General features: G+C 45.8%; 5 protein-coding genes across 5 annotated transcripts; 3 read left to right on the top strand and 2 right to left on the bottom strand.

Moving 5' to 3' along the window:
* Positions 1-271: 271 nt before the first annotated feature.
* On the bottom strand, positions 272-1,448 carry BJ212DRAFT_403060 (uncharacterized protein). The gene is made up of 5 exons (XM_041343113.1): positions 1,422-1,448; positions 1,323-1,376; positions 1,150-1,272; positions 468-1,095; positions 272-422 (listed from the first exon to the last, which is right to left on the bottom strand). The coding sequence occupies exons 2-4, from the start codon at positions 1,358-1,360 to the stop codon at positions 477-479; spliced, it is 780 nt and encodes a 259-aa protein (XP_041191389.1). The 5' UTR covers positions 1,361-1,376; positions 1,422-1,448; the 3' UTR covers positions 272-422; positions 468-476.
* BJ212DRAFT_1275223 (uncharacterized protein) lies at positions 1,418-1,717 on the bottom strand (the record flags this gene model as incomplete). The annotated part of the gene is made up of 1 exon (XM_041331206.1): positions 1,418-1,717. The coding sequence occupies one exon, from the start codon at positions 1,715-1,717 to the stop codon at positions 1,418-1,420; it is 300 nt and encodes a 99-aa protein (XP_041191388.1).
* An 861-nt stretch (positions 1,718-2,578) lies between these two features.
* BJ212DRAFT_1482523 (uncharacterized protein) lies at positions 2,579-3,312 on the top strand (the record flags this gene model as incomplete). Its single annotated transcript, XM_041340433.1, has 2 exons — positions 2,579-3,207; positions 3,255-3,312. The coding sequence occupies 2 exons, from the start codon at positions 2,579-2,581 to the stop codon at positions 3,310-3,312; spliced, it is 687 nt and encodes a 228-aa protein (XP_041191387.1).
* A 6,169-nt stretch (positions 3,313-9,481) lies between these two features.
* BJ212DRAFT_1366194 (uncharacterized protein) lies at positions 9,482-10,367 on the top strand. Its single transcript, XM_041336095.1, has 4 exons — positions 9,482-9,631; positions 9,697-9,808; positions 9,860-9,937; positions 9,985-10,367. The coding sequence occupies exons 2-4, from the start codon at positions 9,706-9,708 to the stop codon at positions 10,065-10,067; spliced, it is 264 nt and encodes an 87-aa protein (XP_041191386.1). The 5' UTR covers positions 9,482-9,631; positions 9,697-9,705; the 3' UTR covers positions 10,068-10,367.
* A 330-nt stretch (positions 10,368-10,697) lies between these two features.
* BJ212DRAFT_1366189 (uncharacterized protein) lies at positions 10,698-11,976 on the top strand. Its single transcript, XM_041336094.1, is given in 7 exon segments — positions 10,698-10,736; positions 10,755-11,054; positions 11,107-11,112; positions 11,166-11,277; positions 11,329-11,409; positions 11,585-11,678; positions 11,728-11,976. The coding sequence occupies 3 exon segments, from the start codon at positions 11,175-11,177 to the stop codon at positions 11,629-11,631; spliced, it is 231 nt and encodes a 76-aa protein (XP_041191385.1). The 5' UTR covers positions 10,698-10,736; positions 10,755-11,054; positions 11,107-11,112; positions 11,166-11,174; the 3' UTR covers positions 11,632-11,678; positions 11,728-11,976.

The raw sequence follows: 11,976 nt of genomic DNA, 5'->3' as shown, positions 1-11,976 counted from the left end.
ATCAAGTTGTACATGTTTGCCCCATAGGACACTTAGCGGTTTTCGTCCCTATTCTACCCTCAGTGACTCATTCTGCTCACGACTGAGGGTGAGTAAAGTACTTACTTATTAATCGTACTGACAAGCATTAGTTCACTTTGATAGGTATAACATTCTGAATACAGTCATTCCGCTCGCGACCGAGGTTCGCTTTGGGCGTCCTTGTGATACCTGCGACTCGCAACACCAACACAGTCGACTCCATCAAGGAGCACAAGAACATTTGAGATTGATTGCAGAATTTACTCCCTGATGGCTATTTCAAATCTTCAATAGTACTCATCGTGCTTCTTTTCAGAACACCAAACCAGTGCTTTACGTGGGTCAGGGGAATCGATAGGGCCAGTAACGGGTGGTGGTTCAACCACACATTGCATATACCTCTTGGGGATAATGAGCAGGCTCCGCAGCTACAACTGAGCACTCACCCCACGCTCTCACCTTGCAGGAACGAGCAGCCTAGACTCGTCCCATCTGGGGCACTTGCAAGTCTTCCATAGTGCTCTGCATAAATAGCAGAACTCTGTCTTGCATCGGCAAGTCATATGGAAACACCCCATACTAAGCTCAATCATCTGAGCGCACCCTGGGCAGCGGGACCATCCTGAAGCGCGGCTGAGCGTGAGTACATCCAGAGTCTCTGCATCTGGAGTGCAGGAGTGGGTAGATCTTATGTATCTCCCGCGACATTTTCCACATGTTGTCGTCTTGCATTTAGGGGACGGGCATGTGAATATCTTGCTGGAATCTCCGTCGTGTAATGGCCCAAGAAAACGACTGCACGTCGATTTAACACAATAAACACGCTTCAGGGTCCCAAATTCTTGAGCTTTGAGTTCAAACTCGGAGAGGAATGCCTGTGTCAAGTGAGGCCGAACTTGCAGGAGCGGAATGTTCTGATGACAACATCGAGGAGGATACAGGCGTTCGTCGCGCATTGCTGACTGGAATAGATTTGTGATGCAGCCGATATCAAAGAAGTGATTGCATGGTGCCAGAACTTCCTCTCCAAAAATAGGATCCTGACAAATCACACAATTGTGACCAGTTGCCCTGCTTGTGATGTTACGTTCAATTTAAATGTAACACCAGTATCATAACAGGTCTCACCGAGGAGCTCTAGCTATGATAGTTGGCACTTGGCCTGGGTTTGGTGTAGTCTGACCACTCGATATGGGCGTCGAAAGAAAGGAGTCGACCAATTGATTCCAGATTTGTATCTCTGATCTGGTTCTAAAAGTCTCGTCAGGGACTCTAGGGGAGCGCTACACTTGCAAGCGTACTTTCCGACGTCGGGTTGGAGCGCAGTATCTTGCTGCATTGTTGTTGCGGGCCTGCTTCTCGGTGTTAGTATTTGTAAATTCCGTGATATGCAACCTTACCCAGGTGTAGGATTTGCTTCCTCATTTCCGTCGGCAAGTCGCTGGGCAAGTGCCAGATCAGCATTGAACTCTGCAAGTTCTCGAGCGTTCTGCATCAACAATCTGAAAGCAACTTCACGATCAGAAAACCCCTTTCCTCGACGCTCTCTGTTATCATATAGGGTCTGCAATCTCTCGACATCTGCAAGACCTAGTTCAGCGATCATACGGGTAAGATCTTCCTCATGATTATCTATTTCTCTTGGACCCGGGATCGGACGTGAACCACGTAGTCGTGAGGGACCAGCGACGTTCATGGGGGCAGGAGAGAAAGAGGTTCAAAGAACCAAACCTGGGCAGCGTAATCATTTTAGTAGCCCCTAATGATACCTACTGTAAGCTGGACGCCTACTACACGCTTACCTTATCGCATGTCATGTGACATTGCTCCTTATATTCCGCCACTTTCGAATTGCTTAGCTCAGACTCGGGTCTCCTACCTACCATCACTTATTCATTAGTACAATGCTCTAAGAATCCACAGTTTCGTCCTGTTACTTTCATCCAATTTGTTTAGTGTTCCTTGCTGTCTTCCTGAGCAAGGTTCCACTTTTTTTTTAACAGAAATGAAACTGGTTGATATCTTGAACCCAACATAACAATTGTTTCTCAATTGCTGGGTTACCTGCCCGCTACCTGACCTGTCAAACTGCCTTCCATACGAAGGAAACCTACTGTCTCTGAACCCTTGATCATGCGGCAGCATGCTAGGAACCAAAGACAACAACCTCCCCCTGACCCATCCCTGTCTCCTCTATCATCTATACCTTCAAGTATCACGCCTGCCAGACATACAACTCGTACCACTACATACTGGGACTCTTCATCTGATTCTGAACCTAATGACACACATACACTGTACTCTTGTTCCCACAAGATGACTAAATCTGCTAGTGTTGAGCAGTCTGCTCCGAACAAGCCTCAAAGCTCTTGGCAGGTGAACTTACACCTGAGGTGCACATGACTGGGACAACACTTGTGTGACATACTTTATGCACAAAGGTATTGACACCACAGACCAAGTGAAGATGATAGCATTCAGAATGCTGGACCCACACCTACACACTTGGTACTTAAGTCAATGAGCTGTCTTAGATGTGGGGATGTTCACTGCCTACATGACTGCTCTCAAAGACATGTGGCTTGAAATGCACTGGAATACCAAGCTGCACAGGAAAGTCCTGGGTTCACAACAAGGCAACTGCGCATTCTACGAGTGGGCCTTGGAGCTGCAAAACCAGAACACATTATTGTATGGTAACACTGCACACCTGTCAGACATCCAACTATGCAATCAGCTTGAAGCTAATATCTGTGACAAGCTGACCGTCCCTGTACTCAGAGCCAAACTCACCAACAACATATCTCTTAAGAAGTGGATCGAGGAAGTGAAACACCTTGATGACAAACATCTCAAGGACCTTGCCTCCCACAGAAAGATCACTGAGGAACTATATAGAACCTCAAAGCATGCAATGTCCTCGACCAAAACATCATCCTCCAAAACGTATAATCCATCATCTTCCTGCCTAGGAACCCTGACAGAAGCAGAACGTACCTTACTGATGAAGCACAGAGGTTGTTTCAAGTGTAGGAAGTTCTATGTCTTGCACCAGTTGAAGGATTGTACCAATGGCACACTGGAGGCGTCTTCATACAAGACGCTCACAGAAGCAGATGCCATCATGGCCAAACTGAAAACTAAAACCATAGCAGCTATCAGACCTGTTGGTGCAGTTATGCCATCGTCAGTACTAGACAACAGATCAGACTCAGAAGATGACATGTGTGTAGCCCCTTTCAAAACCGCCCACCTTATGTGGCCCTGTCTCTTGACAGGGCCTTCTTCTGATTCATTCGAACATTTTGACACCTTGATTGACCATGGGTCACATCTAGTTCTGATTGACAAAAATGTTGTCAACAAGTTGGGACTGCGAAAGCACAGACTGCATGCACAAATAAAGGTGAACTCAGTGTTCATGGATGATTCTTCTTCTTCATCTTTCTCATTTTCTGAATACATTCTTCTGGCTCCTTCTTCCATTAATCATGACTGGACTTCCCATACTATACGTGCAATTATTGCCCCGAATCTGGCAGTTCCACTCCTCCTCAGAGGACTGTTCTTATCACATAGTTGCCTTGTTATAGATCATGACTCTTGCACTTGTATTGTCAAAAACTTGGATTATGACCTCTTGAATCCACCCATGTACACTCCGAAAACTCAGACTCAAATCGTGTCTCCTCATCAAATTTGATGCCTGCATAGAGATATTGTTAACAAACTGAAAAGCATCTTGAACATTTGACATGACAATCTTGAGAAGAACACAATATCTGAGTCACCAAACATGGTTGCATTACTATGAAAGAGAATTGAGATGCTCACATTCATCAAGGAGAACAAGGAACACCTTGACCATCTCAATAGAGAAATGTGTCGCAAATATGAAGACAGATTCCCTGATGACATCCCACATATTGACCAATTGCCCACAGATGTCATCCATCGCATAATGCTGAAAGATCTGAACAAGATCATCCAGTGCAGATGGTACAACATGCCAGGGAAGTACTGAGAAGCATGGGATATGCTACTGAATCAACACATTGTGGCAGGATGATTACGTCCATCCTCTAGCCCTTTTGTATCACCTGCCTTTCTGATCCCAAAGAAGGATCCAACAGCGCTGCCTAGGTGGGTGAATGACTATCAAGCCTTAAACGCTAATACTATACTGGATAACCACCCACTACCACATATCAATGAGATCCTTTGAGACTGTGCAAAAGGTAAAATATTTGGAAAGATTGACATGATGAACTTGTTCTTCCAGACAAGGATACACCCTGACAACATCAAATATACAGTGATCAACACTCCTAAGGGTTTACATGAATGGACAGTAATGCCCCAAGGTGGAAGAAATGCGCCCGCTACTCATCAATGAAGGATATTCATTGCACTACGTGGACTCATCAGCAAGATTTGTCACGCTTACCTCAACAACATTATCATATGGTCACAAACGGTAGCAGAACACGCACATAATGTTAAACTAGTCCTAGACACACTGAGGAAGGCTTGCCTCTTCTGCTCACTAAAGAAGATGTCTCTGTTCTGTACTGAAATCGACTTTTTGGGTCACTGAATCTTGGCATCCAGTATCGAAGCTGATGCTTCTAAGGTGAAACGAATACTAGACTGGCCAGTTCCGAAATTGACAAATGATGTACGATCATTCCTGGGACTGTACATCATTTCTGGGACTAGTACAATACCTCAATCAGTTCTTACCCAGCTTAGTGGACCACACATGCCTACTAACACCCTTAATGACAAAGATGAGCAAGCTCGAATGGCCAGGATGGACAAATGTTCACCAGGAGGCTTTTGATGCCATCAAATGACTTGTTGTCGGCTGTGATTGCCTGACAACAATCGATCATGACAATCTTGGAGACAACAAGATTTTTGTTACCTGTGATGCCAGCAATTGGCATGTTGGCGCTATGCTAAGTGTTGGACCTACACCACAAACTGCATGGCCAGTGGCATTTGATTCTATGCAGCTGCGAGAGGCACAACTAAACTATCCAGTACACGAAAAAGAACTATTAGCGATCATATGAGCACTCAAGAAATGGAGGATTGAACTCTTGGGAACACTGTTCACTGTGTATACCGACCACAGGACATTGGAGAATTTTATGACCCAGTGAGAACTGTCATGATGACAAGCAAGATGGCAGGAGTTCTTCGCACAATATGACTTCAACATTCAGTATATTCATGGTGAGGACAACTCAGTCGCCAATGCCCTATCTCAACTACCTCAAGACAACAACAGCATGCCAACATATGTGAAACAAACAGTACATATACCCACCATGATCAGCAAACAGATCAAACCTATTGCAGTAGTCCTGTCAGTGATGCCTGACAACTCATTGCTGAAGGGCATCAAGAGAGGGTATCTGACAGACCCCTGGTGCATTAAGCTGACCAAACAGATTGACTCTCTGCCAGGTTTGCAGAATCGCAACAGCCTGATGTACCTCAACAACCAATTGGTAATCCCTCGCATCATGCACCTGTGAGAAACCATCTTCCACCTGGCTCACAACTGACTAGGCCACTTCAGGATTGACAAGTCCTACACAGCAATCCATGAATCGTACTACTGGCCAAACATGAGGCACAACCTCAAAGAAAGCTACATACCTGCATGCCCAGTATGTGTGCACAACAAGAGCAGAACAACAAAACCAACTGGCCCACTGCATCCTCTCCCTGTGCCAGACCATCAGGGAGATTCAATCGTGATTGATTTTATCAGACCACTACCAGTGGAGCATGGCTTTGACAGCATCATGATGATCACTGACCGCTTGGGAGCAGATATCTGCCTGATACCCTGCCGAATGAATATGAAAGCGAGGGAGGTGGTGGGATTGTTCTTCAACAATTGGTATTGCGAGAATGGTATCCCCTTGAGCATAGTTTCCAATCATGACAAGCTGTTCATGAGCAAATTTTGGAAGGCACTACACCAACTGACAGGTGTGAAACTGAAGATGTCAACAGCATACCATCCACAAACTGACAGTGCAAGCGAACAAACAAACAAAACCATCAACCAAGTTCTCAGGTACTTTGTAGACAGACATCAAGCCAGATGGGTAAACGTGCTTCCCTGGGTAAGATTCAACCTCATGTCATTGGTTAATGCCTTGACAGGATATACACCCTTCCACCTACACCTGGGAAGGACACCACATATGCTACCACCACTGATGCCAGAGAACATCCATGAAACATGACAAAATTTCCCCACTGACATTGCAAGTGCACTAGATGCAATTGTATCCCTAAAGACATTGCAGACATGCATGATGCGCTAAAGGTTCAACTACTCTGCTGGGCTTGCAGAACTAAGAAAGAAAGAAAGCCTCTACCTCTGGGGTGAGAGGAAGGCTACTGACTCTCTAAGTTGTTGGTCAAAGTGTGCCAGGCAATATGTTCGACCCTCAGGGGAAGCAAAGAAAGCAAGATCCACAAAGTGACACCAGGTCAACTCTGGTGAAGCGCACATGCAGGAATATAGAGTGCATAGGAGCGCAAAGTGTGGGAATAGCACATGAGCTGGTACATGGACGTGTAAAGACTGAAGGATGGCGTGAAGGCATGAACTGAGACTGCTGATTGGAGACTGATGATAGTAGACTGTTGCTGAAGACTAGGGCGATGACTCTGATGGATGCTAACTCATGATAATAGATTCTCATTCTAGAGACTAAGTGACATGGTGGTGGTTCCTGTATGAAAACTTCCCCTAGGCAACAGGTAAGCTGTGCCTAGGTACACTCCCAGGGCTTGTTACGAACTCAGATAGAGCGTTGTTCCAATAAAGGAATCAAGATCAGGGTTGATCAAGGACTAAGCCTTATCAAGTCAATGCCTCCTTCAGGAGCAATTGTCTAGACTCCCGCAGGATCTAGAGTTCAAATGGGACAGATGGCTAGCCTCCTTCCCAAGGAGCTAGAGTTTGAGTATCAAAGAGAACCGAGTAGATTCAAGTTAGAGAAAATACAGGTGGTAACTAGGGTTTATATACATAAGGGAATTGTGCACAGACCAAGCTGGGCAAAGGGTAATGACTACTAAGAAAGGAAGGTTCATGGGAAAACAAGGTATGAGTCAGAGATAAGGGAGACCATGAGGAAACAATGCAGTGAAAAGGAAGCATTAGAAGTACAGCCATATAGGAGTCCATAGTGATGATGGGAAAAAAGAGTGGGGCACTGTAACAGGGCTCGGAAGCGAACAGGGAGCACTCTAAGTATGTAAAATGATGTAAAGTAAGGGTCCATGACAAAATATAGTGTCATATAATGCTAAATATGGTCTGATATGAGAAATAAACAAGAAGGGACTCACTAGGGGACTGGTTGGACAATGGATGAAGGCTCCAGGATGCTGCACAACAAAGTGCGACCAAGTGTGGGAAGAGCGTGTGTGGGAATGCATCATGTAGTGCAGGAAAGTGTCACACCTCTGGCGCATTTTGCAGGAAAGTCATAGCTAGTGAGTCGTGTGCTGTACCAATTGTCATGAGTTATAATATGGGCGATATACGCCTGGAGGAATCTCGTTCCCTACAGTGCTCATAGCATCAAGGATTGCTCAAGCACATGCAGCCAATGCGAATAGGATGGATGATCCTTTGTTCAAAGTGGGGGACTCCATGTATCTCTCTACAGCCCACAGAAGACGAGAATACCGCAATGGAAACAACAAATGCGTGGCAAAATTCATGCCCCAGTTCAACAGACCCTACACAGTAGTTTCTGTGAACCCTGAGTCATCAACTTATACTCTCGACCTGCCAGACCATACTAACATTTATCCTACCTTTCATGTATCAGAACTCAAATGTCACATTCCAAATAATGCCAAGCTCTATCCCTCACACGAGCTTCAATATCCCAGGCCCATAGTGACAAAGACTGGAACTGAAGAATGGGAGATAGAGAAAGTCCTGGACAGATGAATACACAGACATGGACATCAATATCTCATATGCTGGCGTGGATATGGTTCAGAAGCCGATGTATGGGTACCAGGAAAGGAACTGGAAGACACTCATGTACTACAAGAGTACAACACCACTCATGGCTGGACTGATGAAGACAACAGTGTCGGATGCCACTTGAATGATGAAGATACACATCAAGAGGCAACAGATGAAGAAACATATGCCACAGAAAAGTCTTCAGAGAATGAGAGGGTGTAAGCTGGACGCTTACTACGCGCTTACCTTATCGCATGTCATGTGACATTGTTCCTTATATTCCGCCACTTTCGTATTACTTAGCTCAGACTCGGGTCTCCTACCTACCATCACTTATTCATTAGTACAACACTCTAAGAATCCACAGTTTCGTCCTGTAACTTTCGTCCGATTCGTTTAGTGTTCCTTGCTGTCTTCCCGAGCAAGGTTCCACCCACCTGTAATTGGCTTGCGAATTTGCGCTCGGACTCCTCAGTAAGCTCTTCATAGGTTAGAACATCCTGGCTCGGTTGCAAACCTCTGATCATACATTGTCCACCACTGATTTCAATCACAACTTGCGATATTGTAGTGATGAGTGGCCATCTAAATTCGCGTCTACTACTTAATTGTTTATACGATAGGACGGATGCTCATGCGGGCATGTTCCAGAGTTCTGATTTGTGGGTTGACACATTGAAACCTTAAGCACTAGGGGTATATTTCTGGCGTGCATATGAGCGAGGAGGCCTGAAATGCAGCTACCGCTATCTCGCACCTTATCATAGTTCTCGACCTTTAGAGACCTCGCTCGTCCTGTTAGACACTCAAGCAGCACCTCAAGTGGTATTGCGGGGTAATGACCACCCAGGCTGTAGATTGGGCCTTTCCCAGTGAGATCGCCAGAGAGGTAGAATGTCGGGCTTAGAAAGCGGTAGATTATGCTTGATGGGTGGAGGGGCGAGATACCGGAGGCGAGTACTAGAATATGGGCGTAGAATAAGGGAGCCCAGGTCGCATCATGATGTCTACATCGGGCGTTGCCCCAAGCAGACAATAAATTGGATTTTTGTTAACATAAAAAAACCATCCCCAGGGAACAAGGACTCGGAAGCCAGGCACTGAGGCACCAGAACCTTTGCTCGATAAATATTATTTCAAGGTCGGAAGGGCATACAAATATGGCAGGAGGTATGTCTAGGACAGGATTTTGATGCATTACAGCTTTGGGTGACAGGTAATGTGCACAACCACTCCTCAGCACCGCTCCTGCATCAATGTCAGTACTCGTACTTAGCCTGTTTTAATGCAGTAGTATAGCCTGCGGCAGGGCAAGTGGGACCGGATAAGAAATTTCGGAACCCAGGTTCATAGCCTTCAGCACATCGGGCACTCACCGAAGGACGCTTTCGGCCATTTCCGAATCCGATTGGGGATATGTGGAAGTTTGTCATACTACAACACACTCTACTGAGTTTCTAATGTCGATGCTTCTAGTTCGAAGAAGAGGTTCCTTCGATTATTCTCGAGTCGCAAAAGGTTCCAAACTATAAACCGCGGTCGTCATGATGTTCTACTCGGATCGCAGGTAATAATCAACACACTGTCGATGTTAGGTATAAAAGCAGTCTCATAGGACCTCTATTGATATTTCGTTCTTCACTCCAACCGTTTAGCTTCCCACTATGAAGCTCACACTCCTGGCATCCCTCGTTGTTCTCTGCGGCGTTGCTTTCGCTGTCCCTCCATTGCGCCGTGATGATGGCACCCTGGTTTCTGTCATTGCTTGTGCGTGTCCAACCTCGTGATGCAGAAATATGAACTGACTCGCATGCATAGATGTGGAGGACGTCTTGGACAACGCAACTGTCACCGTCGCCAAACGGGATGATGGGTCTTTGGTTGGCGTTACCGTTGGTATGCCATCTCCTTCCGCTCACAGTTCGTAGCTGAATGTCTTTCAGACGTCCAAGACGTTTTGAATAATCTTTCAGTCAATGTTCTCACTAAGCGGGATGATGTCGAGCATGTTCTCGATTTGGCTTAACCTCTGCAAGTACCATTCGCATGATTTTTGACTGTCTTTAACGCAACCCCACAGATCCTGACAATGAACTTACCTAGCCAATCTGTGTGCACCACATCATTTCGTCTTTACTCTTGGGTATTTATGTCTGCTTCATAGCATACTTATTACGAAGTGAACTTTTCCACGGTCAACCTTGCGGACTTGTCACTAGTTAGCCAGTGTTCAAATGTTCACTCATTGCGCGGGTCATGCATTATGCTTCGGCATCATTATCTGCTGTCCTCGTGAGCGGTGCATTCAACGTGAAATTAATCTCCTGATGGAGAGGTCGAAAAGGACGTCAATATTGCACAATAACGGTTCCAAAATGCGTGATGGACGGTTCCATAGGGTGATGTATGACTCTTTGTGGGGGATCGGATATAGCATTATTATCACGGGAACGTCCTGTGCGAAGGTGCCCAATTTGGCGTGGTGTCTCATATCCGACTTCTTTCGGTGATGCGACGTTGCTATCAATGAACGCTAGAGCGTTAACGGTGTGGCTAATTTAATGCATCGCATCGAGCCTTCAAAGAAACAGCGAAAATTTGCGAATTCGGATGCTGCCAGTACGGCAGGTTTCGAATTCCGACGACATTGCTGGTGTCGACGCTGCTAAGCTTCAATCCGATCCCAGATGACATTATGTAATCACATGTAGTGATGTAATCATCAATGTTATAGTTGACAGTATAACCAGTCAGAAAGACACTCGAGATCCAGTTATATCAGACAGAATTCAACACCAAAACTTTTGGGTGCTTCTACAGCATTTATTGGCAGCGGTGGAGGTGGTTCATTGGTGGGGGGGTGGAGTTATTATGTTCGTATGCCGGAGGCCGAGTTTCTGTGCCGCTCTCGCACGGGCGGCAGCGAACTTCTTGTGAGAGGCGGCACCATGATTCGAAGAAGAGGTTCTTTCGATTATTCGCGAGTCGCAAAGGGTCCCAAACTATCAACCATGTTCGTCATGATGTTCTATTCGGATCGCAGATAATAATCAACACACTCTCAGTGCTAGGTATAAAAACAGTCCCATCCCATGGACCTTCGTTATTCACTCCAACCGTTTAGCTCCCCACTATGAAGCTCACTCTTCTGGCATCCCTCGTTGTTCTCTGCGGCGTTGCTTTCGCTGTCCCTCCATTACGCCGTGATGATGGTTCTCTGGTTGATGTCATTGCTTGTGCGTGTCCAACCTCGTGATGTAGAAATATGAACTGACTCGCATGTATAGATGTAGACGATGATTTGGATAATGTTACAGTCAATGCGCTCACCAAGCGGGATGATGGGTCTTTGGTTGGCGTTGTTGTTGGTATGGCATCTTTTTCCGCTCACAGTTCGCAGCTGAATGTTTTCCAGACGTCCAGGACGACTTGGATAATGTTACAGTCAATGCGCTCACCAAGCGGGATGATGGGTCTTTGGTTGACGTTATCGTTGGTATGGCATCTCCTTCCACTCACAGTTCGCAGCTGAGTGTTTTCCAGACGTCCAGGACGATTTGGATAATGTTACAGTCAATGCGCTCACCTAGCGGGATGATGTCGAGGATATTCTCAGTTTGGTCAACGTTTAATTCTTGCAAGTACCATTCACATGATTTTTGGTTGTCTTTAACGCAACCCTACAGATCCTGACAATGTGCTTACCTAGCCAAACTGTGTGCACCACGTTATTTCGCCTTCTGGTCTTGGATATTTATGTCTGCTTCATAGTATACCTATCACGACTATCACGAAGTAGACTTCTTGGTGTCTTCCATGGTCAACCTTGCGGACTTGTCACTAGTTAGCCAGTGTTCAAATGTTCACTCATTGCGCAGGTCATACGTTGTGCATCGGTATCACTATCTGTCATCTTCATGAGCGGTACGTTCAAC

This window comes from Suillus subaureus (assembly GCF_016647635.1).
Source record: "Suillus subaureus strain MN1 chromosome Unknown BJ212scaffold_23, whole genome shotgun sequence".
Lineage (NCBI taxonomy): Eukaryota > Fungi > Basidiomycota > Agaricomycetes > Boletales > Suillaceae > Suillus > Suillus subaureus.
This window is presented reverse-complemented; position numbering and strand designations above follow the sequence as displayed.